At 41.7% G+C, this 27,645-nt stretch overlaps 1 protein-coding gene across 1 annotated transcript in view; it reads left to right on the top strand.

The window, feature by feature from the left end:
* Positions 1 to 27,645, top strand: part of CENPI (centromere protein I) — a 224,399-nt gene that overhangs the window by 61,712 nt on the left and 135,042 nt on the right. Inside the window, exons 13-15 of the mRNA XM_053698960.1 lie at positions 137 to 251; positions 1,291 to 1,355; positions 23,918 to 24,012. Coding sequence (XP_053554935.1) covers positions 137 to 251; positions 1,291 to 1,355; positions 23,918 to 24,012 — 275 coding nt within the window. The remainder of the gene's footprint in view (positions 1 to 136; positions 252 to 1,290; positions 1,356 to 23,917; positions 24,013 to 27,645) is intronic.

The following is a 27,645-nucleotide window of genomic DNA, read 5'->3' as shown; positions in this document are numbered from 1 at the left end:
CACATAACATTGCTTTCTCTGTTTGATCTTGTTTATTGAAAATGACACACATAATGAAGTTGAGATATGAGTATAATATCCCTAATATGTTCCAGAACCTTGACATCTTTATAGGCTTTCTTTATCTATTTCTCAGGAAGGCCTGTCTAGCTGTGAGGAGTTTCTCTACAGATGCTTACCTCACTGGAATGGGTGCCACCGCTCCCAAATACTGCAGCTTATCAGCTGGATTCCTCTCAGCTCTTCATCCGGTAAATGTAAAACTGCTTGGAATCGGTGCTTCCCATATCTTGAAAAATTACTATTTAAAGAGGGGGGTGTGTGTTAACCTTAGAATCTTTATCAGAAAAACTTACTTAAAGGGACATTAAAATCATATGGAAAAGCACCAAATTCTGAAGCCAACAAGAAGTGCATGTCTGTATATAAAACAAATGATAAAAAATGCTAGTGCTTATTTTCCCTTTCATTTGCCAGTAGTCAGATATGTCCAGTTTGAAAAGTTTAATAGTTTTTTCATGAGCTAATTTTAGACGGTTGCAGTTGGAATAAACTTCCAATAGATGTGGTTAACACAAGGACTGTAATGTAAAATGTCTAGGACACATATAAGGCTATCCTAAGGAATAAGTATGTTTACACTGCACAAGTAATATGGGTATACTTAAAGGGACACTAAACCCAAAAAATGTTTTTCATGATTCAAGTAGAGAATACAATTTTGAACAACATTCCAATTTACTTCTATTATCTAGTTTGCTTCATTATTTAGTTATCCTTAGTTGAAGAAATAGCAATGCACATGGGTGAGCCAATCATATGAGGCATCTATGTACAGCTACTGAGCATATCTAGATATGCTTTTCAGCGCAGTATATCAAGGGAATAAAGCAAATTAGATAATAGAAGTAAATTAGAAAGTTGTTTGAAATTGCATGTTCTTTCTAAATCATAAAAGAAAAAAATTGGGTTTCATGTCCCTTTAATGGGCCTTTTGGTTCTTATCTACCAGCAAATTCTATGGTGTTTTGTTTTGTCTATCACTGTAACTTCTATTGCTGGTTAATACTATTATTATTACTGATCAACACAATACTCCCTAGTTTTCATTGTTTAAACAATGTTTTTGAAAGTATGGTCATAATGTATGCCACTAAAAAAATGTAAGATTATGTTTAAAGGTGCCATGAGCATTTTTTTATTTATTTTGATTCTGTGCGACAACATACTTGTAGATCGTATATGCGATTCGTGTTTTGGAAGGAAATACAATTTGTTTCAATTTTTCAGAGTTGGATTCGCTGCTGTATGAGCCTCTAGCACAGCTCTTTGTCTCAACATCTGTGTATTTCAAGGTGAGCAGCTGCACTTTATTTTATATTGTACATGTACCAGTATGTGTATGACTGGTCACTTTGTATCTGACATAGTTCCTGTGGAGTTTCAGACACTTCGCAGTTCTTTCACGGTCAGTATGAAGTGTCTCCCAGTTATGTTTTACTGGAATTAGTAAATCCTCTTTGTTTTTCTATATATGGGAATAGAACACCAATCCTGTTCTATTTTTCCTCTTGCATGCACTTTCAAGCTACTTCTAATTAATTTTCACCATATTTTGTTAGTCTTACCAAGTAATATGCTACCAGTGCAGGGAACAAACATATCAAAAGTAGCAGGTTTGTTGATTTAGAATTAGATTACAAGTGAAGCGCTATCTTAAAGTGCCCGGTATAGGGGCAAATTTGCCAATTTACAGGCACAAGGTAAATAATCAGCCATTACAAGTGAGCTTGCAGTTTCACTGTGCACTTAGCACAATTAGCCAGAGGTCAGACCTCTGGTTTAAAAAGAAAAAAAATACCCCAATTGCCCCCAAAATAAAGATTACAGTACTTTTTTTTTTTTTTAAAACATAAAACAAAAACTGCACAAAGCAGTTATACGGTGTTAAAGAGAGGGAATGTGGCGTGTTTGAAGAAACAAAATGCCACCTAAAGTGCCTTTACATTGAGGTCAATGGAGGACTGTGTTTTCGCTATAAATATTTATGTATATGCTTACATACATATATATTTGTGTTAATATGTGTAGATACACATATAACAAGCAAGCAAAGTAGAAAGTCTGGTTCCTTAAAAAGTTATACACTTTATTGGACAACTTTAAAACATCCAAATGGAAGAAACAGCAAATCATACAAAGAAGTGTACAACGGATGGCTTACACGTTTCAGCTTGTAGCCGTAGTCATAGCCTGACTGGCTATTTAAAATCACAGCTTGATTTTAATAGGTTAAAACAAAAACACTCCTCTCTGAATCTCAACTTTGTTGTAATTAATTAATTAGTTACCTCATGCAACGACAACAGCTACCTATACTATCTTACCAATGTAAATACATATATATATAAAAGATAGGTAAAAGGGGACCCATATCACCGCCTAACAAAATTTCATACTAAATATTATAGAACAAAGTGAGAGGATTCATATATGCTCATCATATAGAGAATACAATATATAGTGAACACATGATATAGCATTCATGAAAACAGTAATGAGAATATAGATTTACAAAAATACTTGAACATAATTCAAAGAAAAACGATACATAAACATTGGTCTCAATATTATAACAATATAAATTGTTCTAAGGCAATCGAATTACCAAACACTTATCGTGTGTAAAAAATCTGTAAATACAGTTGATATAGAACAATACAGTATTATAGAACAAAAATAAAAATGTATAAGCCTCATAGTAAATAGATACATATGTTCCCAAAAATTGATACATTTATTCCCCAAAATTGATAATGTCATAGCGTGAATTTAATCCTAGAGGTACCCTGGTCTTCAGTTTAAGTATCCAGAATAACTCCATTTTAGCCAAAAATTGGTCCAGGTCACCTTCCCTTCTAAGTCTCTGAACTTTCTAATATAATGCACCATTTAAAGGTGTCTAATTTACTATTGTGTTTTCGAGCAAAGTGCTAAACCAAAGGGGTAGATGACCTGCCAATTGATACAGTGGACATGTGTTCCCGTATACAAGATTTCATATCTCTTGAAGTGAGACCCACGTATTGAACCTCACATTTGTGACATACAATGAAATATGACTTATGTAGCAGTGCAGTCTCAATGTTAAAAGAATCTCTAGTGACACTAGATGTAAACGTGTTAGTGCAGATGACATAGTCACAAGATTTACATTTCCTGCCACATTTAAACATTCCTGCACAGGTCAACCATGAATTCCTGGGTTTACCAATATCTTTTAGTTCAGTTGGTGATAGTATAGAACCCAGAGTGAGGCACTTCCTGTAAGAGCACCTCAAACCTTTACTCACCGTAGTATATTCTCATTACTGTTTTCATGAATGCTATATCATGTGTTTTCTCTATATATTGTATTCTCTATATGATGAACATATATGAATCCTTTCACTTTGTTCTATAATATTTAGTATGAAATTTTGTTAGGCAGTGATATGGGTCCCCTTTTACCTATCTTTTGTATATATGTATTTACATCCGTAAGATAGTATATGTAGCTGTTGTTGTTGCATGAGGTAATTAATTACTACACAGTTAAGATTCAGTGAGGTGTGTTTTTATTTTAACCTATTAACATCAAGCTGTGATTTTAAATAGTTTGTGTTAGACATAACCAGTCAGACTATGACTACGTCTATGAGTCGAAATGCGTAATCCATCTGGTGTACGCTTCTCTGTATGTATTTGCTGTTGTTTCTTCCATTTGGATGTTTTAAAGTTGTCCAATAAAGCTTTCCGGGTGCACTGAGAATGAGGTACTACCTTTCTCTTGTGACAGCACCTTAAGGGTGGGTTTGTCCCATTTGATGATCGCTTACAGATGTTTTCACGCACTGGAGGCACACTTCTAGCTGGTACAGAACATTTATCTCTTTATTGTCTACATACACATATAGAGATAGATATATAGATAGATAGATATAAAGAAGAATTGACTCCTGTGAAGAGGGAGAGTCACAAAAATCTACCCACCCCTACACATGGCAATCCAGTATACCCTTATATGGCACAAACCTAGAGGAAAATAATTTAATTAAATCAGGACAATACTTAAGATATGCAACATAATCTACTTTTATTCATACTAGTTACATTAAGCCACAAGCAATAAGAGTCACATCAAGTCCACAGGACACATTTGAAGGGTACCCTTAATTTGTCAGGGAGCTCCCTGTCTTTTATGCTCCAGAGTTAAATTATTCATTCAATTTTTCCTCTGTATCCCAATACCACTTTTTACTTATGCATACATAAGAATGGCCCTTTGAAAATCTTCAGTGTGCACCCCCATGCTGCAATTCTGGTAGCCAGAATCTGGAGGGGTTAATAATGCAAAATAAAGCTTAGTCCAGCAAGAAAAGCCTCTGTCAGCGTGGTTAGTAAAGCAAAGCAATTTAGTCCTTATTCATAACCCTCCAGAAAAAGACCATAACTGCAATACATACTCCCCAGATCTAGGTGGGTCAACGGTTCTCTGGTCCTCAAAGTTGCAACTCCTCTCTCAGCGTAGTTAGTAAAGCAATGTCTGCTGTTATGTCTTTCCGAAAGTCAGTTTCGTATGTAGTGTCCGTCACAGACTTACGTGAGGTCACTGGTGCCACATTGCTCTTCAGGTTTTAGTATCACCCTTTACCATAGTCTGAGGCCTTTATAGGTATTGTGGTGCGTCCTGTGGAGCAATTGAGTAGCTGTCTGCTACGCGCGTTTCACCCCTAACACAGCACAGTGCTTCGTCTGGCTTGATCTGATGACGTAATAGTCAATTGTTGCTTTTTAAAGAGGAATCACTCTCCTCCTTAGCCTATCGGATGAAATGGAAAACTTTTATATTTACTCCTAAAATTGCTTGTAGCTCACAATTGTGGCTATTACTGATACATTTTTTAAACATTTTAACTAATTATTTGCAGTGATTTTCTTTTTTTTTTATTGATTTGTTTTTTTTTAAAATATATTTACATTGTAATTATCTACTAAAACGTTTTAGCTCTCTGTTTCATATATACGGTTTACGTATTCACTTTCAGATACATAAAGAGAAATTTCTTAAAGGATATACACATTAACCCAGAAACTGCATACCTCTAGGTTTAAAGGATCCCAAATTGAAGATCCATTTGCATTCCTTTTGAAGGAGGATTTTGTCAGGGTTGCCTTTTCTATCCCCTAAATCGACCAATTCTAAACCTCTAAATTGTAACTCCTCATTACTATCAGTATTTAAAAAGAAATGCCTAGCTACACTGCTTTACTTTTATACATTTATTTTTATTGTCCCGTTTATGTTCTTTTATACGTTCCTTGAGTTCACAGTATATATTTCCTACGTAAACACTGGGACAATTACATTGGAGCATATACACCAGTCCCTCTGTTCTACAGGTTTTGTGGCCCTTAATTCTATGCTGTTTACCTTCATTATCATAGAATGTACTACCTCTTGGCATATTTTTACAGACAGAGCATTTTCTACACTTGAAATTTCCCTCTTGACTTTTATATTTTGATAGCCACATTTTATCTTTTTCATCCTTATGTAGACTGCTTACCAGTCTATCTTTTAACCCTTTGAGTGCTAATGTCTGCTCTGAGCCGTCAGAGTTTTGTGATTCAGATAGAGCATGTAATTTTAAGCAACTTTCTAATTTACTTCTGTTATCAATTTTTCTTCGTTCTCTTGATATCTTTATTTGAAAAAGAAGGCATCTAAGCTGAGGAGCCAGCAAATTTGTGGTTCAGAACCATGGACAGCATTTGTTTATTGTTGCTGCCCAATCAGCAAGGACAACCCAGGTTGTTCACCAAAAATGGGCCGGCATCTAAACTTAAATTCTTGCTTTTCAAATAAATATACCAAGAGAATGAAGAGAATTTGATAATAGGAGTACATTAGAAAATTGCTTAAAATTGCATGCTCTATTTGAATCACAAAAGAAAAAATTTGGGTACATTGTCCCTTTAACCCATCCATATTCTGGCTACTAGTATTGCAGCCGTGGGGGTGCACATTGAAGATTTTCAAAGGGACATTCTTATGTATGCATAAGTAAAAAGTGGAATTGGGATAAGCCTCATTAACTGCACCTCTATTAGTACACCCCAATTCTCGTGTGCCCTTTGGAATGCACGCTCGATATGCAATAAGCTTACATCTATTTACGACCTATTTATTTCACGTTCACTTAACCTGTTAGCCCTCACTGAAACTTGGCTTTCCTCCTCTAACACAACTGCTGTAGCCTCTCTGTCCTATGGCGTCCTGCATTTCAGTCACACTCCCAGGCCTGGCGACAAACAAGGAGGAGTAGGAATTCTCTTGTCTCCACACAGTACCTTTCACGGCATTCCTTCACCCCCTCTCTTTCCTTCTCATCTTTTGACGTTCACGCCATCCTCCTCTACTCCCCTATAGCTCTTCGTGTTGCAGTTATCTATCGGCCCCCTGGCCCAGCATCACAATTTCTGGACTACTTTGAAGCCTGGCTTCCACATTTTCTCTCTTGGAATGTCCCTTCTCTCATCTTAGGGGACTTCAACATACCCCTTGATAATCCTAACATGCCTGCTGCCTCTAAACTTCTATCCTTTACCACCTCTTTAGGCCTGTCTCAATGGACAACATCTCCAAACACTGTGAAGGCAACTCTATAGACCTGGTCTTCACAAATCTATGTGTTGTTTCCAACTCCCTTAACCTCCCCTTTCCTCTCTCTGACCACCATCTACTAACTTTCTTTCTTACTCTACCTGCTACATCTTTGCAAGCCCCCAAAAAACTGCTACCTTACAGGAATTTAAATGACTTGGATCTCACAGACTTTTCCACTCAACTGAGTCCTCTGCTCTGTGACATTTCATCCCTCTCTTGTCCAAACCTCGTGATTCTACACTATAATTGGGCACTAAAATCAACACTTGACAAAACTGCACCCTTCACTCTTCGACGTACATCAATCACTCAACGGCAACCATGGCACACTAAACAGAAAAGATATATTCAGCGATGCTCACGGGCTGCTGAACGGCAGTGGAGGAAATCACGCACCTGTGCTGATTTCCTGCATTATAAATTCACCCTTAAGTCCTACAACTCTGCGCTCAGCCTGGCCAAACAAGTCTATTTCTTCTCCCTTGTGTCATCTCTCGCATCCAACCCCAGAAAGCTGTTCTCAACCTTTAACTCCCTTCTACGTCTGCCTGCCCCCCGCCCACTACCAACCTCACTGCTCAGATTATTGCTGATCACTTCAAAAATAAAATTGGCACCATTAGAAAAGAGATCTGCACCTCCGACCCCTCAAACCCAGCAATCCTATACACCCCTTCTATTAACAAAAATCTATGCTACTTCCCTCCTGTAACAGAGGAAGACGTCTCTGCACTCCTATCCTTGGCTCATCTCACAACCTACCCTCTTGACCCTATTCCTTCACTACTTATTCCCTCTCTCTGCTTCACTAACCCCTACCCTAACTCACCTCTTTAACCAATCTCTCACCGCTGGCACATTTCCTGACACATTCACGCATGCGTCAATCATACCAATCCTAAAAAAAAAACGACTAGTCTATAATCGGCTAACTCAATTTCTCACAACTAACTCCTTTCTTAATCCACTACAATCTGGTTTCCGCCCTAAACACTCAACAGAAACCCGCTCTTGCTAAAGTAACAAATTGCCTGTTTTCAGCTTTTCAGTACTCCCTTAGTAATTCTTCTTGACCTGTCCGCAGCTTTTGACACAGTTGACCATCCTCTCCTCCTAAAAATACTACATTCATTTGGCATCGGAGACACAGCCCTCTTCTGGTTTGCATCATATCTGTCAAACCGCTCGTTTTCAGTTTCCTTTAACAACTTATCTTATGATCCTTTGCCTCTCTCAGTTGGAGTACCGCAAGGCTCTGTCTTGGGCCCCTTGCTTTTCTCTTTCTATACATACTGCCTTGGAAAACGTATAGCCTCCTTTGGATTCCAGTTCAACTTATATGCTGATGATACCCAAATCTATCTTTCCTCTCCTGATATCTCTCCCTCTTTACTCAACCAGATTTCTGCCTGCCTCTCTGCAATTTCCTTTTGGATGTCTTCACACTACCTCCAAGTCAATCTGTCCAAAACTGACAAGGGTAATGAACCCAATAGGGGGCGCTATTATGTTTAAACTAAACTGCACAGCTATATTTCATATAGGGATGCATAAAGAGTATATACAGATACTAAATATAAACTTATATATATATATATATATATATATATATATATATATATACCTACAACAATAAGTCAGTAAAATCACAGTATTGCAATGTTGATATACAATCACCACTAGACATCATAGTCCTAAATGGAGATAGATGATACAAATGAGAATAGTCCAGTGAAACAATTCCGTGGATCTTTGGGCAGCACTCAATCTTCACCATCCAAAGGTCAGCAAATCTAAAATGAAACACAAGGAAAGAGGCGCCGTATGTGTGAATCTGTAGCAACCAGCATCAAAAATAGAACAAGTGCAGGGTACTCACAATATGGAAAGGCACTCAATTGTGCCTGTAGATGCAGGCTGGTATTCACAGCAGACCAGCTAGCTGTGCAAGGCACTCCAAGATATCCTAAAGTAGGAATCTGTAGATATTTCAGCCGAATGTAGGAAATCAGTCCAGCACTATGGGGATCTGGAGCTAGGTGCAAAAAAAAGCGCACAAACTGTGTGAATCTGTAAGTACCCAATAATTTATCTAAAACTAGTACAGGGTACTCACAATCTGTAGCGGCACTCCAATGTGCCAATAGAGGCAGGCTGGTTATCACAGCAAACCAGCTAGCTGTACAGGGTAAGCAGCAGGATACTCCACAGCAAACAGGATCGACAGGTAGCTCAGATAAATATACTCAGCAGCAATGAGGATATATGGTTAAAAATGAGTTTAATAAAAATAAAAACAATTATAAAATACATAAATCACTCATGCAGTATGAGTAAACAGCATGCAACGTGTTGCTCGGTATAGACCGTTTCATCAGGCATCTATGAGGCACAATTGAGTGCCTTTCCATATTGTGAGTACCCTGCACTTGTTCTATTTTTGATGCTGGTTGCTACAGATTCACACATACGGCGCCTCTTTCCTTGTGTTTCATTTTAGATTTGCTGTCCAAAACTGAGCTGCTTCTTATCCCCCCTTCTTCGAGACATCCAACACCTGACATTTCTCTGACGGTTGGAGACTTTATTCTTAACACCTCACCCCAGGTCCGATGTCTTGGGGTCACACTAGACTCAGAACTCACATTCAACCGACATATACAAGCGCTTACCAAATCCTGCCGTTCACACCTACGCAACATTTCCAGAATTTGTCCCTTCCTTACTCAAAAAACTACAAAAATACTTATTTATTCCCTCGTTTTGTCACGCATTGATTATTGCAATCTACTCCTAAATGGCCTTCAAAACACCGCCTCTCCTCCCTCCAATCTATTATGAATGCTTCTGCTAGACTTATCCACCTAAGTCGCCGAACTACATCAGCTGCTCCGCTCTGCCAGTCTCTACACTGTCTCCCCATATACTCCAGAATACAATTTAAAGTATTAACCCTAACTTACAAAGCACTCAAAAGTCTAACTCCCAACTATATTTCCTCTCTCATCGTGAAATATTCCCCATCCCCTCCTCTTCGATCAACCTCTGACCTACATCTCTACACTCCTGTTATCTCTACGTCCCACCCCTGCCTCCAAGACTTCGCACGTGCTTCTCCTGTTCTCTGGAACCGCTCCATAAGACTGTCTCCAACCTTAAAAACTCGCCTATTCAGAGAGGCTTACCATCTCTCCATCCCTTATCCGAACCAAACTAATACATGAACTTCCTGACTCACTGCTGCAAATACAACCGATGTAACAAGCTACCCCAACCTTATGTCTCTGCACCCTTAACCTATAGACTGTGAGCTTTCCGGAGCAGGGCCCTCTTCCTCCTGTACTAGATTTGTTTAGTTTTGTATTTTATCACAAATCTTTGTCATTGTATACCCCTACCATGGTACCCAGCGCTATGGAATTTGGCGGCGCTTTACAAATAAATGATGATGATAATAATAATCAGAGGAACAATTTAATGAATTATTTAACTCTCTGGAGCATAACAGACAGGGAGCTCCCTGACAAATTAATGGTACCCTTCAAATGTAGTCCTGTGGACTTGATGTGACTCTTTTTGCTTGTGTCATAGTGTAACTAGTATGAATACAAGTAGATTATGTTGCATATCGCAAATATTGTCCTGATTTTATTAATTATTTTCCTCTAGGTTTGTGCCAGATATGGGTATACTGGATGGGTGGGTAGCTTTCTGTGACTCTTCCTCTCCACTGGAGTCACTTCTTTTTTTCTTCTTCTTTATTTAATGAAATTATACTTCTGTGCACTGCTCACCTGCTACCACTTAGGATTTCCATCTTAATGGGAGGAGAGTCCACTGCTTCATTCATTACTTGTGAGATTTAAGCACCTAGCCACCTGGAGGAGGCAAAGACACCCCAGCCGGCTTAAATACCTCCCCCACTCCCCTCATCCCCCAGTCATTCTTTGCCTTTCGTCACAGGAGGTTGGCAGAGAAGTGTCGGAAGATTCTGAGTAGTCTCTTAGGAGGGTAGTACTCTTCGCAATGGGACTGGAGTTTTAAGTAGTCCTGTCAGCGTCTCAGTGAGAGCATGGAGTATTTCTGCGAAACCATTCCGACTCAGATTAACAGCACCATAAGCAATCGGGGTTGACGAGTTTCGCTGCCTGCTTTCTGCTGTCAAGTCCATGTCAGGAGCGATGCTACTAACCTGTCACACTTGAAAGGCCGTGTGCCTGTTCCACGGCATAGATTCTGGTAAAAAAAATTTTTTTTTTTTTTTTTTTATACATGTATGATAACGTTAAAAAACAGGGTCACGGTGTGACTCTTATCTGTATAGAATCAAAGGTTAATATCTCCTGAGGGGGATTATTGAACAGTGGGGAATAATCTTATATGTTTTTGATTTTATGCTGCTTTATGTGTGAGATGTTATGGGCTTATAGGCTGTTATGTAATATACAGGTTTCAATTTCACTATGAGAGCCATGCAGCTTACAAGCTTGGCGTGCTTTTTTTCATAGCAGGGACGGTCCTGCATTGTGCACCATGTGATTCTTTACCTCTTTCCTGACCGGGTGTCTGAGGAGTCCTAACTCTCTGTACTGTCCGGGTCATGGGAGGTGGTGAGTGCCCCAGCCATTGGGATATAAAGGTGCAGTTTTTTAAAATAAAATAAGATGTTTAATTTCTATAGTTCCCCGGTTATATTAGCGATGGAGGATTCTGTTACTTAGAGGGCACTCCCTCTATGCCTAAGGAGTAATTCCTGTTTATATTGTGAGGAGGTCTTAGTTTCGCCCCCTCAATTATGTTCCATATGCCTTGATAATGTGATAATATCAAACATGTTTGATACCACTGAGCCGTCTACCTCTGAGGAGTTGTCGTCCAGTGAGGTGCGTACCCTACATGCTTATCTCTCTACACATGCAGTTTCCCGTAGCATGGCTGATCCTCCATCTGGAGGGCGCCATTTTTTCACCTGACGTTACTGCGCAGCTAAGACGGCAGTGTCTGCGGCCTTTAATGCTTTACCTCGCCCTGCTAAGCGCAAGTGAAAGGTTGCATATTGAACTCCTTCCCAGAGTACATCAGATAATTTATTGGAGTTAACTGATAGGGTTATCCGAGGCTGAAGTTCTCTGAGACTTCAGAGTATGAACATTCTGGGTCGGAGTCTGCTGCCTCTCAACCTCCGGCTGCGGAGGAACCAGACTTTAGTTTTAGGAATTTGCACTTTCTTCTAAAGGAAGATTTTTTGGCGAATTCAGTGGTTCCAGAGGCCAAATTGCCTGAGGAACCTTTGATTCCTAAATTGGATAGAGTTTGAGGACAGGGTGGTACCTTATACTTCCCTGCTCCTGTGATAGCGAAAATTATTAAGAATGAATGGGACTGGATTGTTCCTCTCTTCTCTCTTTAACAAATCGTTCCCGGTCCTGGACTCTCAATGGAGTTGTGAGGTTCCGTCCCTAAAAGGGATGGCACTATCTTCACCCTTACTAAACGTATTACTATCCTGTTTGATTATAGCTCTTCGTTTTAAGAGCCCATGGTTAAAGGATGAAAACTCTGTTAAAGTTTCTTCAACATACGGGATATTTGTTTCAACTGGAGGTGGCTGTTGCCGCGGTTGCTGAAAAAACTACTGTGACGGATACCCCGGCTACCCCTACTGGGTAGCTCTGCCAAATGGGTCCTGCTTCCTCCCTGCCAACTGCAGCTATGTAGCTGGCAAGTGACCACAGCCTGTAGCCACCCCTGATGCCCGACAGCATCAGTACCTAGGGTCCTACCTTGTTGCAGACTCCAGCTACCCAGACTAGATAGCTCTTTCAGAGTGTCCTTCCTCTGCCTGGAACAGACTGCTATGTAGCTCAGGAAAGTGATTTTAGCAGGAGCCCACCCAAATAACTAGACATACTAGCATTCAGGTGAAACAGGAACTGATTTTATTGAGCAAAACGCACATCTTTTATACACACACTTATCTTGATAAGAACAGAAGACAATGACACAGTTTTCCCGCCATTCCCGCCCCTCCAGACTGACCGGCGCCTCCATAGCAACCCTAGTCCCACAGAATCCCAGGACACAGTGGTGACGGTTTTGGGGTGATCCCGGTGGAGCGACGGCACTTTTAGGGTGTCATTTTAAAGCTTCAGATGCCACAGTCCAAAAATCAGCACGATTCGTTTCTGGGGACCGGAGTTATAGTCCAAAACCCCCGGTTCCCAAAGGAGCTCCCCTCCGGTAATTCCCCCACCTCTTGCCCTCCCTAGGGGCTACTAATCCCCAAAAGAGCGGAGCTCTGGGGCACATGGTTGCTGCAGCGACGAGGGGTAAAGTTAGCGGGTGTCCTGCTGTCCTGTGGCCGACCGGGAGTTCCAGGAGCCTGGACAGCCTGAGAGGGGTTAGGCGGGGGTCCGTTGTGAGGTGGCCGACCGGGAGTTCCAGGTGCCCGCCCAGCCTAGGAGGGTTTTCCTGGTCATACACCAGCTCTAAACAAGACAAGCAAACAAACGCTTCCAGGGATTGTGGTTGCTTTGAGGAGCCCAAAACCACTGAGAAACAGGGGTGAGGCCGTAGGGGGGTAGCCTTAGCTGTCTAGTATCCGTGACAACTACCTTCTGGTGTGACTCCTTATAGGATTTGATCGGGGTGGAGAGGTCCCCTCGACGTTACTCAGGAAAGATTTACGGCCTTGAGGGTTGATAATTCTATTATCTGTGATGCCATTAGGAAGATTATTCGCCTAAATGCTAAGGCTTCAGCTCTTTATGTTCAGGCCCGTCGGACTCTGGTTGAAGTCATGGTCTGTGGATATGACTTCTAAGTCTACACTTCTTTCCCTCCTGTTTAAGGGAATGATTTTGTTTGGTCAAGGCCTGGACTCAATTATCTCCACGGTCACAGGGGGAAAGGTGCCCTTCTACCGCAAGAGAATATGAACGAGTCTAAGGGACAATTTTCATTCTTTTTGATTTGATAAAGCCCATGTCAGCAATCCTCTGCTAAGCCTGAGCAAACCAAGAGTGCTTGGAAGCCAGCACAGTCCTGGAATAAATGCAAGCAGAGCAAGAAACCCGCCAAATCTAAGTCGGCATAAACGGGCGGTTCCCGGTTCTCTTCTGGATTGTGTAGGGGGCGACTGTTGCTTTTTTCAGTCGCTTGGTTCAGGGACGTGCAGGATCCATGGGTCCTGGAGGTCATAGCTCAGGGTTACAAGATAGGTTTCAAGTCTCAGCCACCCAAGGGCAGTTTTCTCCTCTCTGTCTTCCTGACCAGGAAGGATGGAAGCCTTTCTGGGGTGCGTACGGGATCTTTCCTCTTAGGAGTTATTTTCCCAGGGCCTATTGCAGTGAGAGGTTTGGGATGCTATTCAAACCTTTTTGTGGTCCCAAAGAAGGAGGGAACTTTCCGTCCGATTTTGACCTAAAGTGCAGCAGCCTTCCAAGTAGTTGACCCTGGTTTGATTCCCAGCCAACGCAGCATTCTCCAAGAAATTTTTCGGAGAATGGACCATTCGGAATCTCTCCTATCTTCTTCGATCCTATGGATGGAAGATAAATCTAGAGAGAGTTCCCTTCTATCAAATACAAGGGTAGAATTCTTGGGTACTATAATAATCTCCATAGGCATGAGGCTAGCTTCAACATGTCTTGACCTCCTTAAGGCCATCTGTGGCTCGGTGTATGGAGGTGATTGATCTCATGGTGTCCAGCATGGACATCATTTCCTTTGCCAGGTTTCACCTCAGACTGTTGCAACAGCGCATGCTGAAGCAGTGGAACATGGATCATTCGGATCTGTCTCAACAGATTTCTCTGGACAACAGATAGAGATTTGCTCTCTTGGTGTTTTTGTCCTGATCACCTGTCTCAAGGGATGTCTGTCTCAAGACCATCCTGGGTGATTGTGACTACGGTTGCGAGTCTGTCAGGATGGGGAGCTGTTTGGGGTGCCAGGAAGGCACAGGGCCTATGGACTCGGGAGGAAAAGCTCCTTCCTGATTGCATTTTGGATCTTTGGGCAATAAACAATGCTCTGAAGGCTTGGCCTCTGCTGTGTTTGTCCCAGTTTATCAGATTCCAATCAGACAATATATCCTTGGTGGCTTACATCAACCATCAGGGGGACCGAGAATCTCCCTAGCTATGAGGGAAGTATCTCGGATTCTGGAGTGTACGAAGACCTACATTTGTTCGCTGTCAGCGATCCACATTTCGAGTGTGGACAACTGGGAAGTGGAGTTCCTCAGCAGACAATCCTTTCATCAGGGGGAATGGTCTCTCCATCCCGAGTGTTTGCTGAGATTTGCAAGAGGAAGATCTTATGACTTTTCAATACCAAGCTACGCAGATATGGGTCGAGGTACAGGGATCCTCAGGCGGAGCTAACAGATGCATTAGCGGTGCCTTGGAGGTTCAATCTAATTTATCTTTAATGCCCATTACCACTACTTCCTAGTGTAGTGGCTCGAATCAAGCAGGCGTCACTGATACTGATTGCTCTGTCTTGGCTGCAAAGTATCTAGTTCACGGACTAGTGGGGATGTCGTTATCTCCTCCGTGGAAGTTACCTTATCGCAGGGATCTGCTGATAAAGGTCTCTTTGTTCATATATGTCTAGATCTCTGAGGCTGACTGCGGGGAGATTGAACGCTTAGTCCTAGTCAAGAGAGGGTTTTCTGAGAGTGTGATTTTTACTCTTATTCAAGCTCGTAGCTGGTTGCTCATCGCATCTATCATAAGGTGTGGAGGACCTACTTATTCTGTTCTCCAGGATGAACTGGAGAAGGGCTTTTCTGCAAGTCCCTTGAGGGGACAGATTTCGGCCATGTCAGTGTTACTGCACAAGAGGTTTGCTGAGATTCCTGATGTGCAGTCACTTGTTAAGGCTCTGTTAGGATCAGACCTTTGTTTAGATCTATTGCTCCTCCTTGGGGTTTAGATCTTGTTCTTTAGGTTTTGCACGGGCTCCGTTGAAGCCTATGCATGAAGTAGAGATTAAATTATTGTCTTGAAAGGTTCCTTTTCTACATGCTATTGCTTCTGCACGCATCTGTGATTACTGTCTTGCAATACATCCCTCCTTATCTGGCTTTCCATGCTGATAAGGCTGTTCTACGAACCAAGTTAGGTTTTCTTCCTAAGGTTGAGTCAATTTCGTAACATCAATCAAGAGATTGTTGTTCCTTTCTTATGTCCTACTACTTCTTTGTCGATGGATCGTTTTCAATGTAATTCTAAATGTGGTTTGTGCCTTAAAGTCCTTTCCTCAGGCCAAGAAGGAATTTAGACAAACTTCTTTCTCTGTTTGTTCTCTTTCCGGGAAGCGTGGGGGTCAAAGGGCCTCTTCGACTTTTTTATCTTTTTGGCTGAGGAGTGTCCTACGTTTCGGGACATAAGCCTCCTCTGAGAATTACGACTCATTCAACTAGAGCTGTGGCCTCTTCTTGGGCCTTTAAGAACGAGGCTTCTATGGAGCAGATTTGTAAGGCGGCTACTTGGTCCTCTTTACATACTTTTGCAAAATTTTTACAAATTTTATGTTTTTGCTTCGGCGGAAGCAGCTTTTGGGAGAAAGGTTCTGCAGGCTGTGGTGCCCTCAGTATAGGGTACGCCTTCTTTTAACCTCCCGTTTTTTTCATTCAATGTCCTCTAGAGCTTGGCTATTTGTTCCCACAAGTAATGATTGAAGCAGTGGACTCTCCTCCCATTAAGATGGAAAACATAAATTATGCTTACCTGATAATTTCATTTCCATCTGTGGGAGGAGAGTCCACTGCTCCCGCCTGTTTCTCCAGGGAGCGGACCGAAATTTTATAATATTCTTCTGGCACCATTTATTCCCTGATATATCTCCTACTGTTCCTTGTTCCCTTGGCAAAATGACTGGGGGATGAGGGGAGTGGGGGAGGTATTTAAGCCTGGGGTGTCTTTGCCCCCTTCTGGTGGCCAGGTTCTTAATTCCCACAACTAATTAATGAAGCAGTTGACTCTCCTCCCATAGATGGAAATGAAATGATCAGGTAAGCATAATTTGTTTTTTAATTTTTTTTTCTGGTGCCAGCCTTGTATTGTGTGTGTGTGTGTGTGTGTGTATGTATGTGTGTGTGTGTGTATATATATATATATGTATGTATATATATGTATGTATATATATATATATATGTATATATATATGTATATATATATATATATATATATGTATATATATATATGTATATATATGTATATATATATATATGTGTGTGTATATATATATATATGTGTGTGTATATATATATATGTGTGTATATATATATTTCTTCTGTTATGTGTGATCAGTCCACGGGTCATCATTACTTCTGGGATATAACTCCTCCCCAACAGGAAATGCAAGAGGATTCACCCAGCAGAGCTGCATATAGCTCCTCCCCTCTACGTCAGTCCCAGTCATTCTCTTGCACCCAACGACTAGATAGGATGTGTGAGAGGACTATGGTGATTATACTTAGTTTTTATGACTTCAATCAAAAGTTTGTTATTTTAAAATAGCACCGGAGCGTGTTATTACTTCTCTGGCAGAGTTTGAGGAAGAATCTGTCAGAGTTTTTTTTTTTTACTATGATTTTAACCGGAGTAGTTAAGATCATATTGCTGTTCTCGGCCATCTGAGGGAGGTAAAGGCTTCAGATCAGGGGACAGCGGGCAGATGAATCTGCATTGAGGTATGTAGCAGTTTTTATTTTCTGAATGGAATTGATGAGAAAATCCTGCCATACCGTTAAAATGACATGTATGTATACACTTCAGTATTCTGGGGATGGTATTTCACCGGAACTACTCTGTTAAAGGTCACTAATCCTTTTTAATAACTATTTATCATGTTAAACGTTTTTGCTGGAATGTAGAATCGTTTACATTGCTGAGGTACTGTGTGAATAAATATTTGGGCATTATTTTCCACTTGGCAGTTTTTTTTTTTTTTTTTTTTGCTTTAATTGTGACAGTTTCGTTTCTCTTCACTGCTGTGTGGGAGAGGGAGGGGCCGTTTTTGGCGCTCTTTGCTACGCATCAAAAAATACCAGTCAGTTACTTTTATATTTCCTGCATGATCCGGTTCATATTTGATAGATCTCAGGGGTCTTCAAACTTCTTTGAAGGGAGGTAAATTCTCTCAGCAGAGCTGTGAGAATTCTTATAGTGACTGTGAATAAAAACGTTGCTTTGTATTTTTTATGTCAAATTTAATTATTGTTATTTTACTAATGGGAACAAACCTTTGCTAAAAGTTTTGTTGTTTTAAAGTTTGATGCTATAACTGTTTTTCAGTTCATTATTTCAACTGTCATTTAATCGTTAGTACCTCTTTGAGGCACAGTACGTTTTTTGCTAAAAAAGATTATAACCAAGTTGTAAGTTTTTTTTGCTAGTGTGTTAAACATGTCTGACTCAGAGGAAGATATCTGTGTCATTTGTTCCAATGCCAAGGTGGAGCCCAATAGAAATTTATGTACTAACTGTATTGATGCTACTTTAAATAAAAGTCAATCTGTACAATGTGAACAAATTTCACCAAACAGCGAGGGGAGAGTTATGCCGACTAACTCGCCTCACGCGGCAGTACCTGCATCTCCCGCCCGGGAGGTGCGTGATATTTTGGCGCCTAGTACATCTGGGCGGCCATTACAGATAACATTACAAGATATGGCTACTGTTATGACTGAAGTTTTGTCTAAATTACCAGAACTAAGAGGCAAGCGTGATCACTCTGGGGTGAGAACAGAGTGCGCTGACAATGCTAGGGCCATGTCTGATACTGCGTCACAGCTTGCAGAGCATAAGGACGGAGAGCTTCATTCTGTGGGTGACGGTTCTGATCCAAACAGATTGGACTCAGATATTTCAAATTTTAAATTTAAATTGGAGAACCTCCGTGTATTACTAGGGGAGGTCTTAGCAGCTCTCAACGATTGTAACACCGTTGCAATACCAGAGAAACTGTGTAGGTTGGATAAATACTTTGCGGTACCGGCGAGTACTGACGTTTTTCCTATACCTAAGAGACTAACTGAAATTGTTACTAAGGAGTGGGATAGACCCGGTGTGCCGTTCTCACCCCCTCCAATATTTAGAAAGATGTTTCCAATAGACGCCACCACTCGGGACTTATGGCAAACGGTCCCCAAGGTGGAGGGAGCAGTTTCTACTTTAGCTAAGCGTACCACTATCCCGGTGGAGGATAGCTGTGCTTTCTCAGATCCAATGGATAAAAAATTAGAGGGTTACCTTAAGAAAATGTTTGTTCAACAAGGTTTTATATTACAACCCCTTGCATGTATCGCGCCGATTACGGCTGCGGCAGCATTTTGGATTGAGTCGCTTGAAGAGAACCTTAGTTCATCTACGCTAGACGACATTACGGACAGGCTTAGAGTCCTTAAACTAGCTAATTCCTTCATTTCAGAGGCCGTAGTACATTTAACCAAACTTACGGCTAAGAACTCAGGATTCGCCATACAGGCACGTAGGGCGCTGTGGCTAAAATCCTGGTCAGCTGATGTTACTTCTAAGTCCAAATTACTTAATATACCTTTCAAGGGGCAGTCTTTATTTGGGCCCGGTTTGAAAGAGATTATCGCTGACATTACAGGAGGTAAGGGCCACGCCCTACCTCAAGACAAAGCCAAAGCTAAGGCTAGACAGTCTAATTTTCGTCCCTTTTCGGAACTTCAAAACAGGAGCAGCATCAACCTCCACTGCACCAAAACAGGAAGGAGCTGTTGCTCGTTACAGGCAAGGCTGGAAGCCTAACCAGTCCTGGAACAAGAGCAAGCAGGCCAGGAAACCTGCTGCTGCCCCAAAGACAGCATGAACCGAGAGCCCCCGATCCGGGACCGGATCTAGTGGGGGGCAGACTCTCTCTCTTCGCCCAGGCCTGGGCAAGAGATGTTCAGGATCCCTGGGCACTAGAGATCATATCTCAGGGATACCTTCTAGACTTCAAATTATCTCCCCCAAGAGGGAGATTTCATCTGTCAAGGTTGTCAACAAACCAGATAAAGAAAGAAGCGTTTCTACGCTGCGTACAAGATCTGTTAATAATGGGAGTGATCCATCCGGTTCCGCGGTCGGAACAAGGACAAGGGTTCTATTCAAACCTGTTTGTGGTTCCCAAAAAAGAGGGAACTTTCAGGCCAATCTTAGATTTAAAGATTCTAAACAAATTCCTAAGAGTTCCATCGTTCAAAATGGAAACTATTCGGACAATCTTACCCATGATCCAAGAGGGTCAGTACATGACCACAGTGGATTTAAAGGATGCTTACCTTCACATACCGATCCACAAAGATCATCACCGGTATCTAAGGTTTGCCTTCTTAGACAGGCACTACCAGTTTGTAGCTCTTCCATTCGGATTGGCTACGGCTCCAAGAATCTTCACAAAGGTTCTGGGTGCCCTTCTGGCGGTACTAAGACCGCGAGGGATTTCGGTAGCTCCATACCTAGACGACATTTTAATTCAAGCTTCAAGCTTTCAAACTGCCAAGTCTCATACAGAGTTAGTTCTGGCATTTCTAAGGTCGCATGGATGGAAAGTGAACGAAAAGAAGAGTTCTCTTTTTCCTCTCACAAGAGTTCCATTCTTGGGGACTCTTATAGATTCTGTAGAAATGAAGATTTACCTGACAGAGGACAGGTTAACAAAGCTTCAAAATGCATGCCGTGTCCTTCATTCCATTCAACTCCCGTCAGTAGCTCAATGCATGGAGGTGATCGGCTTAATGGTAGCGGCAATGGACATAGTACCTTTTGCACGCCTACACCTCAGACCTCTGCAATTATGCATGCTAAGTCAGTGGAATGGGGATTACTCAGATTTGTCCCCTACTCTGAATCTGAATCAAGAGACCAGAAATTCTCTTCTATGGTGGCTTCATCGGCCACACCTGTCCAGGGGGATGCCATTCAGCAGGCCAGACTGGACAATTGTAACAACAGACGCCAGCCTACTAGGTTGGGGCGCTGTCTGGAATTCTCTGAAGGCTCAGGGACTATGGAATCAGGAGGAGAGTCTCCTTCCAATAAACATTCTGGAATTGAGGGCAGTTCTCAATGCCCTTCTAGCTTGGCCCCAATTAACAACTCGGGGGTTCATCAGGTTTCAGTCGGACAACATCACGACTGTAGCTTACATCAACCATCAGGGAGGGACAAGAAGCTCCCTAGCAATGGTGGAAGTATCAAAGATAATTCGCTGGGCAGAGTCTCACTCTTGCCACCTGTCAGCAATCCACATCCCGGGAGTGGAGAACTGGGAGGCGGATTTCTTGAGTCGCCAGACTTTTCATCCGGGGGAGTGGGAACTTCATCCGGAGGTCTTTGCCCAAATACTTCAACGTTGGGGCAAACCAGAGATAGATCTCATGGCGTCTCGCCAGAACGCCAAACTTCCTCGCTACGGGTCCAGATCCAGGGATCCGGGAGCGGTTCTGATAGATGCTTTGACAGCACCTTGGAACTTCGGGATGGCTTATGTGTTTCCACCCTTTCCGCTGCTTCCTCGATTGATTGCCAAAATCAAGCAGGAGAGAGCATCAGTGATTCTAATAGCGCCTGCATGGCCACGCAGGACTTGGTATGCAGATCTAGTGGACATGTCATCCTGTCCGCCTTGGTCTCTACCTCTAAGACAGGACCTTCTGATACAGGGTCCATTCAAACATCAAAATCTAACTTCTCTGAAGCTGACTGCTTGGAAATTGAACGTTTGATTTTATCAAAACGTGGTTTTTCTGAGTCGGTTATTGATACCCTGATACAGGCTAGGAAGCCTGTTACCAGAAAGATTTACCATAAAATATGGCGTAAATACCTATACTGGTGCGAATCCAAACATTACTCCTGGAGTAAGGTTAGGATCTCTAGAATATTGTCTTTTCTACAAGAAGGGTTAGAAAAGGGTTTATCAGCTAGTTCATTAAAGGGACAGATTTCAGCTCTGTCCATCTTGTTACACAGGCGTCTGTCAGAAAATCCAGACGTCCAGGCTTTTTGTCAGGCTTTAGCTAGGATCAAGCCTGTGTTTAAAGCTGTTGCTCCGCCATGGAGTTTAAACTTAGTTCTTAACGTTTTACAGGGTGTTCCATTTGAACCCCTTCATTCCATTGATATAAAATTGTTATCTTGGAAAGTTCTGTTTTTAATGGCTATTTCCTCGGCTCGAAGAGTCTCTGAGTTATCAGCCTTACATTGTGATTCTCCTTATCTGATTTTTCACTCAGACAAGGTAGTTCTGCGTACTAAACCTGGGTTCTTACCTAAGGTGGTCACTAACAGGAATATCAATCAAGAGATTGTTGTTCCATCCTTGTGTCCAAATCCTTCTTCAAAGAAGGAACGTCTTCTACACAATCTGGATGTAGTTCGTGCCCTCAAGTTCTACTTGCAGGCAACTAAAGATTTTCGCCAAACTTCTTCCCTGTTTGTCGTTTATTCTGGACAGAGGAGAGGTCAAAAAGCTTCTGCTACCTCTCTCTCTTTTTGGCTTCGTAGCATAATACGTTTAGCCTATGAGACTGCTGGTCAGCAGCCTCCTGAAAGAATTACAGCTCACTCCACTAGAGCTGTGGCTTCCACTTGGGCCTTTAAGAATGAGGCCTCTGTTGAACAGATTTGCAAGGCTGCAACTTGGTCTTCGCTTCATACTTTTTCCAAATTTTACAAATTTGACACTTTTGCTTCTTCGGAGGCTATTTTTGGGAGAAAGGTTCTTCAGGCAGTGGTTCCTTCTGTATAATGAGCCTGCCTATCCCTCCCGTCATCCGTGTACTTTTGCTTTGGTATTGGTATCCCAGAAGTAATGATGACCCGTGGACTGATCACACATAACAGAAGAAAACATAATTTATGCTTACCTGATAAATTCCTTTCTTCTGTTGTGTGATCAGTCCACGGCCCGCCCTGTTTTTAAGGCAGGTAAATATCTTTTAAATTATACTCCAGTCACCACTTCACCCTTGGTTACTCCTTTCTCGTTGATTCTTGGTCGAATGACTGGGACTGACGTAGAGGGGAGGAGCTATATGCAGCTCTGCTGGGTGAATCCTCTTGCATTTCCTGTTGGGGAGGAGTTATATCCCAGAAGTAATGATGACCCGTGGACTGATCACACAACAGAAGAAAGGAATTTATCAGGTAAGCATAAATTATGTTATATATATGTGTGTGTATATATATATATGTGTGTATATATATATATATATATATATATATATATATATATATATATATATATATATATGTGTGTGTGTGTGTATATATATATATATATATATATATATATATATATATATATATATATATATATATATATATAATCTGTGTGATTTGCCCCCTGTGCTGTACTAGGTGGTTTGCCGTGTCTATCAACTTTAAACAAGACTCCTATGGAAGCTCGCTCTTGTGAGCGCAAGGCTTCCAGCCAATGCAAACACGAGGTCATGTTCGCATTGCTCCTCACTTGTAATACCAGTGCTCATTTACTTGCGCTGGTATTACTGAGTGGAGTACGCATTATCTAGCCCTTAATAGGGTGTAGAAGGGAAGAATTTATTGTATTGGCACAGTGTTAAATGATGGCTTGGTATATCTGGTGAGTTGCTTTCGAATCCTGGAAGTAGGGAGAGCAGCTAATTAAAGGGACAGTCAAGTCCAAAAAAACTTTCATGATTCATATAGGGCATGTCATTTTTAAAAAAACTTTCCAATTTACTTTTATCACCAATTTTGCTTTGTTCTTTTGGTATTCTTAGTTGAAAGCTAAACCTAGGAGGTTCATATGCTAATTTCTTAGACCTTGAAGGTCGCCTCTAATCTAAATGCATTTTGACAGTTTTTCACCACTAGAGGGTGTTAGTTCATGTGTTTCTCATATAGATAACATTGAGCTCACGCACATGAAGTTACCTAGGAGTGAGCACTGAATGGCTAAAATGCAAGTCTGTCAATAGAACTGAAATAAGGGGGCAGTTTGCAGAGGCATAGATGCAAGCTAATTACAGCGGTAAAACGTGTATTATTATAACTGTGTTGGTTATGCAAAACGGATAAATGGGTAATAAAGGGATTATCTTTTTAAACAACAAAAATTCTGGTGTTGACTGTCCTTTTAACTATTTATTTAACAGGTTGTTTACACAGAATTGTTTTTTTTTTCTTCTTTTTTCTACAGTGCAGTGTGATCGAGAGTCTTAAAGAGCTTTTGAAAAACTGGTTGATTTGGCACTCAGTCTGTGCAGAACAAATAAATACTCAAGGCATGGACATGTAAGATCTCTTTATTGTTATGTCTTTAGGATTTACTTTCACTTTAGCCTTTCAATCGATCGCCGCTCTTGGCTCCTACAGCAAGCCACGGCTAAAAGATGTTTTGGCTAAGAGGTGACGTTTTCACCTCTTAGCCAATAGCTGTGCGGTAAATCCGGCTTGGCGCCCATGGGAGCCTGATTTACCGCACGGCTATTGGCTAAGAGGTGAAAACGTCACCTCTTAGCTCCTACAGCAGTGCATGGCTAAAAATGTTTTGGCTAAGAGCGGCGATCGGTTGAATCAAATAAAGGAGCTTTCTACATGAAGTATCTTATACTTCATAAATGAAAGTGCCCTTTTATTTGTCTCAATAGTAAATCCTAGCGTTTGTTAAACGCTAGGATTTACTTTCACTTTAAGTTTCTAGCTAGTCTTGTGATTTCCATAGTAATCTTGCAATTTAATAATTCAGAAAAATCAAGTCAATTAAAAAATAAATAAATACTAAATTACATGATATAATCTTTACTTGGTCACTGCTAGCACGGAGTATGCACATATATTAAAAGCATGTATTTCTTTTACAAGATATGACGAGTCCACGGATTTCATCCTTACTTATGGGATTACGCCTCCTGGTCAGCAGGAAGTGGCAAAGAGCACCACAGCAGAGCTGTGTATATATATATATATATATATATATATATATATATATATATATATATATATATATATATATATATATATATATATATATATATATATATATATATATATATATATATATATATATATATATTCCCTCCCACCCCTGTCATTCTCTTCATTCCTGTGTTAGTGATAGGAAGAGGTAAAGTGAGGTGTTAGTTATAGATTCTTCAATCAAGTGTTTATTATTTTTAAATGGTGCCGGTGAGTACTATTTTCTCTCAGGGTGGAGCATCAGATGTTTCAGCAATGGGAACTGAGGCGTTTTTGTTCTACATTATCACTCCCCATGCTGGGGCTGCCCTGCTGATGGTCTTATACAATGACACATAAGGCCCTATTTGTCCCCACAGATCTACAGGAGGTGATGTAAAGAGTCCTCTTATCATGGGGGACAGCTTTTTGTTTTCTGGGGAACGCATGGCTCAGAACAGACTGGACGTTAGCTGCTGCAGTTTAAGTGGGGTAACTAACTGGTAAACTATGAGTTAATTCCCTACCTGTTTTCCCTTATGACAAAATCTGTTAATCTCTACCTCTTTTCCCTCAAGATCTGTGTAAAAACAATGGGCGTGTAAAGTCAGTGGGTTGGTGTATGTGACCCGTTTGCTCTAACAGGGTTTTTGAGAACGATGACCTTATCAGTGGTGTTTACTTATGCAGGCTGACGTTGGAGGTATAAAAGAGGGTTGTTCATCCTTTATTTATATGCGGCATGACTTAATGGGGATCATATGGCTCATACGAGTAAAATGTGGAGATTAGGTTTACCCAATATTGATTTTCTTCTTACGGCGCCTTTTTTTGTATGTATACCGCCCACGAAGTGCGGGGCTATGTTTGCGTGCTTGATGCGCACTTGTTGTTCCGATCCTGTGCACGGAGGGCTCCGGTTGCTTCCTAGGTCCGCTTGGTTTAGCTTAAAAGAGCTGGAGAGCCTTATGGTTAAAATCTTGGTCTGCGGATGTGTCCTCTAAATCCAAGCTTTTGGCTATTCCTTTCAAGGGTAAAACCCTATTCGGGCCTGACTTGAAAGAGATAATTTCTGACATTTACGGGAGGTAAGGGTCATCTCCTACCTCAGGATAAGAATTCTAAGCAGAGGGGTAGACAGAGTAATTTTCGTTCCTTTTGAAATTTCAAGGGAGTCCCCTCTGCCTCTTCCACTAAACAGGAAGGGAATTTTGCACAAGCCAAGTCCGTCTGGAGACCTAACCAGGCTTGGAACAAGGGTAAACAACCCAAGAAGCCCGCTGCTGCTCCCAAGACAGCATGAAGGGGCGGCCCCTGATCCGGGACCGGATCTAGCAGGGGGCAGACTTTCTCTCTTTGTCCAGGCTTGGATAAGAGACGTTCAGGATCCTTGGACACTGGAAATCCTGTCTAAAGGGTATAAGCTGGAGTTCAAAAATTCCTTCCCAAGGGGAAGGTTCCTTCTTTCACGATTGTCTGTAGACCAGATAAAAAGAGAGGCATTCTTACGCTGTGTAAAAGACCTCTCCACTATGGGAGTGATTTGTCCTGTTCCAATTCTGGAACAGGGGCAGGGGTTTTACTCAAATCTTTTCGTGGTTCCCAAAAAAGAGGGAACGTTCCGACCCATTTTAGATCTCAAGAGTCTAAACAAGTTTCTCAGAGTCCCATCCTTCAAGATGGAGAGTATTCGGACAATTCTTCCATTGATCCAGGAGGGTCAATATGACTACCGTGGATTTAAAGGATGCATACCTTCACATTCCTATCCACAAAGATCATCACCAGTTCCTAAGATTTGCCTTTCTGGACAAGCATTTTCAGTTTGTGGCTCTGCCCTTCGGGTTGGCCACGGCACGCAGGATCTTCACAAAAGTTCTAGGGTCTCTGCTGGCGGTTCTCATACCGCGGGGCATTGCAGTGGCACCGTATCTGGACGATATTCTGATCCAGGCGTCTTATCAACTGACAAAGTCTCATACCGACATGGTTCTGTCCTTTTCTAAGGACTCACGGGTGGAAGGTGAATCTAGAAAAGAGTTCACTAACTCCACCTACAAGGGTTTCCTTCTGTATCGATGAAAATCTTCTTGACGGAGGTCAGAAAGTTAAAGATTCTCAATACATGCTGAGCCCTTCAGTCCAATCCTCGGCCATCAGTGGCTCAGTGCATGGAGGTAATTGGATTGATGGTGGCGGCAATGGACATCATTCCATTTGCTCGTTTTCATCTCAGACAGTGGAATGGAGATTATGCAAATTTGTCTCCTCAGATAGATCTGGATCAGGAGACAACAGACCCTCTTCTTTGGTGGTTGTCGCAGGATCATCTGTCCCAAGGGACGTGCTTCCGCAGACCCTCATGGGTGATAGTGACAACGGACGCCAGTCTACTAGGTTGGGGTGCAGTCTGGAATTCCCTGAAGGCTCAGGGTGTGTGGCCTCGGTCGGAGTTTCTACTCCCAATCAATATTCTGGAATTAAGGGCAATATTCAATGCGCTTCAGGCTTGGCCTCAGTTGGCTTCGGCCAAATTCATCCGGTTCCAGTCGGACAACATCACGACTGTGGCTTACATCAGTCATCAGGGAGGAACAATGAGTTCCTTAGTGATGACAGAAGTTTCCAAGATAATTCGGTGGGCGGAGGCTCACTCTTGTTATCTGTCAGCAATATACATCCCAGGAGTGGACAACTGAGAAGCGGACTTTTTGAGCAGACAGACGTTTCATCCGGGGGAATGGGAACTCCATCCGGAGGTCTTTGCCGCTCTGATTCTCAGGTGGGGCAGACCGGAATTGGATCTGATGGCGTTTCGTCAGAATGCCAAGCTCCTGAGATACGGATCCAGATCAAGGGATCCTCAGGCTGAACTTATGTGTTTCCACTGTTTGCTCTCCTTCCCCTGGTGATTGCTCGGATCAAACAGATGAGGGCTTCAGTAATTCTAATCGCTCCTGCGTGGCCGCA

Source organism: Bombina bombina, chromosome 1 (assembly GCF_027579735.1).
Source record: "Bombina bombina isolate aBomBom1 chromosome 1, aBomBom1.pri, whole genome shotgun sequence".
Taxonomy (NCBI): domain Eukaryota; kingdom Metazoa; phylum Chordata; class Amphibia; order Anura; family Bombinatoridae; genus Bombina; species Bombina bombina.
The sequence above is the reverse complement of the archived record's forward strand: the minus strand, read 5'-3'. Positions and strand labels throughout refer to the sequence as shown.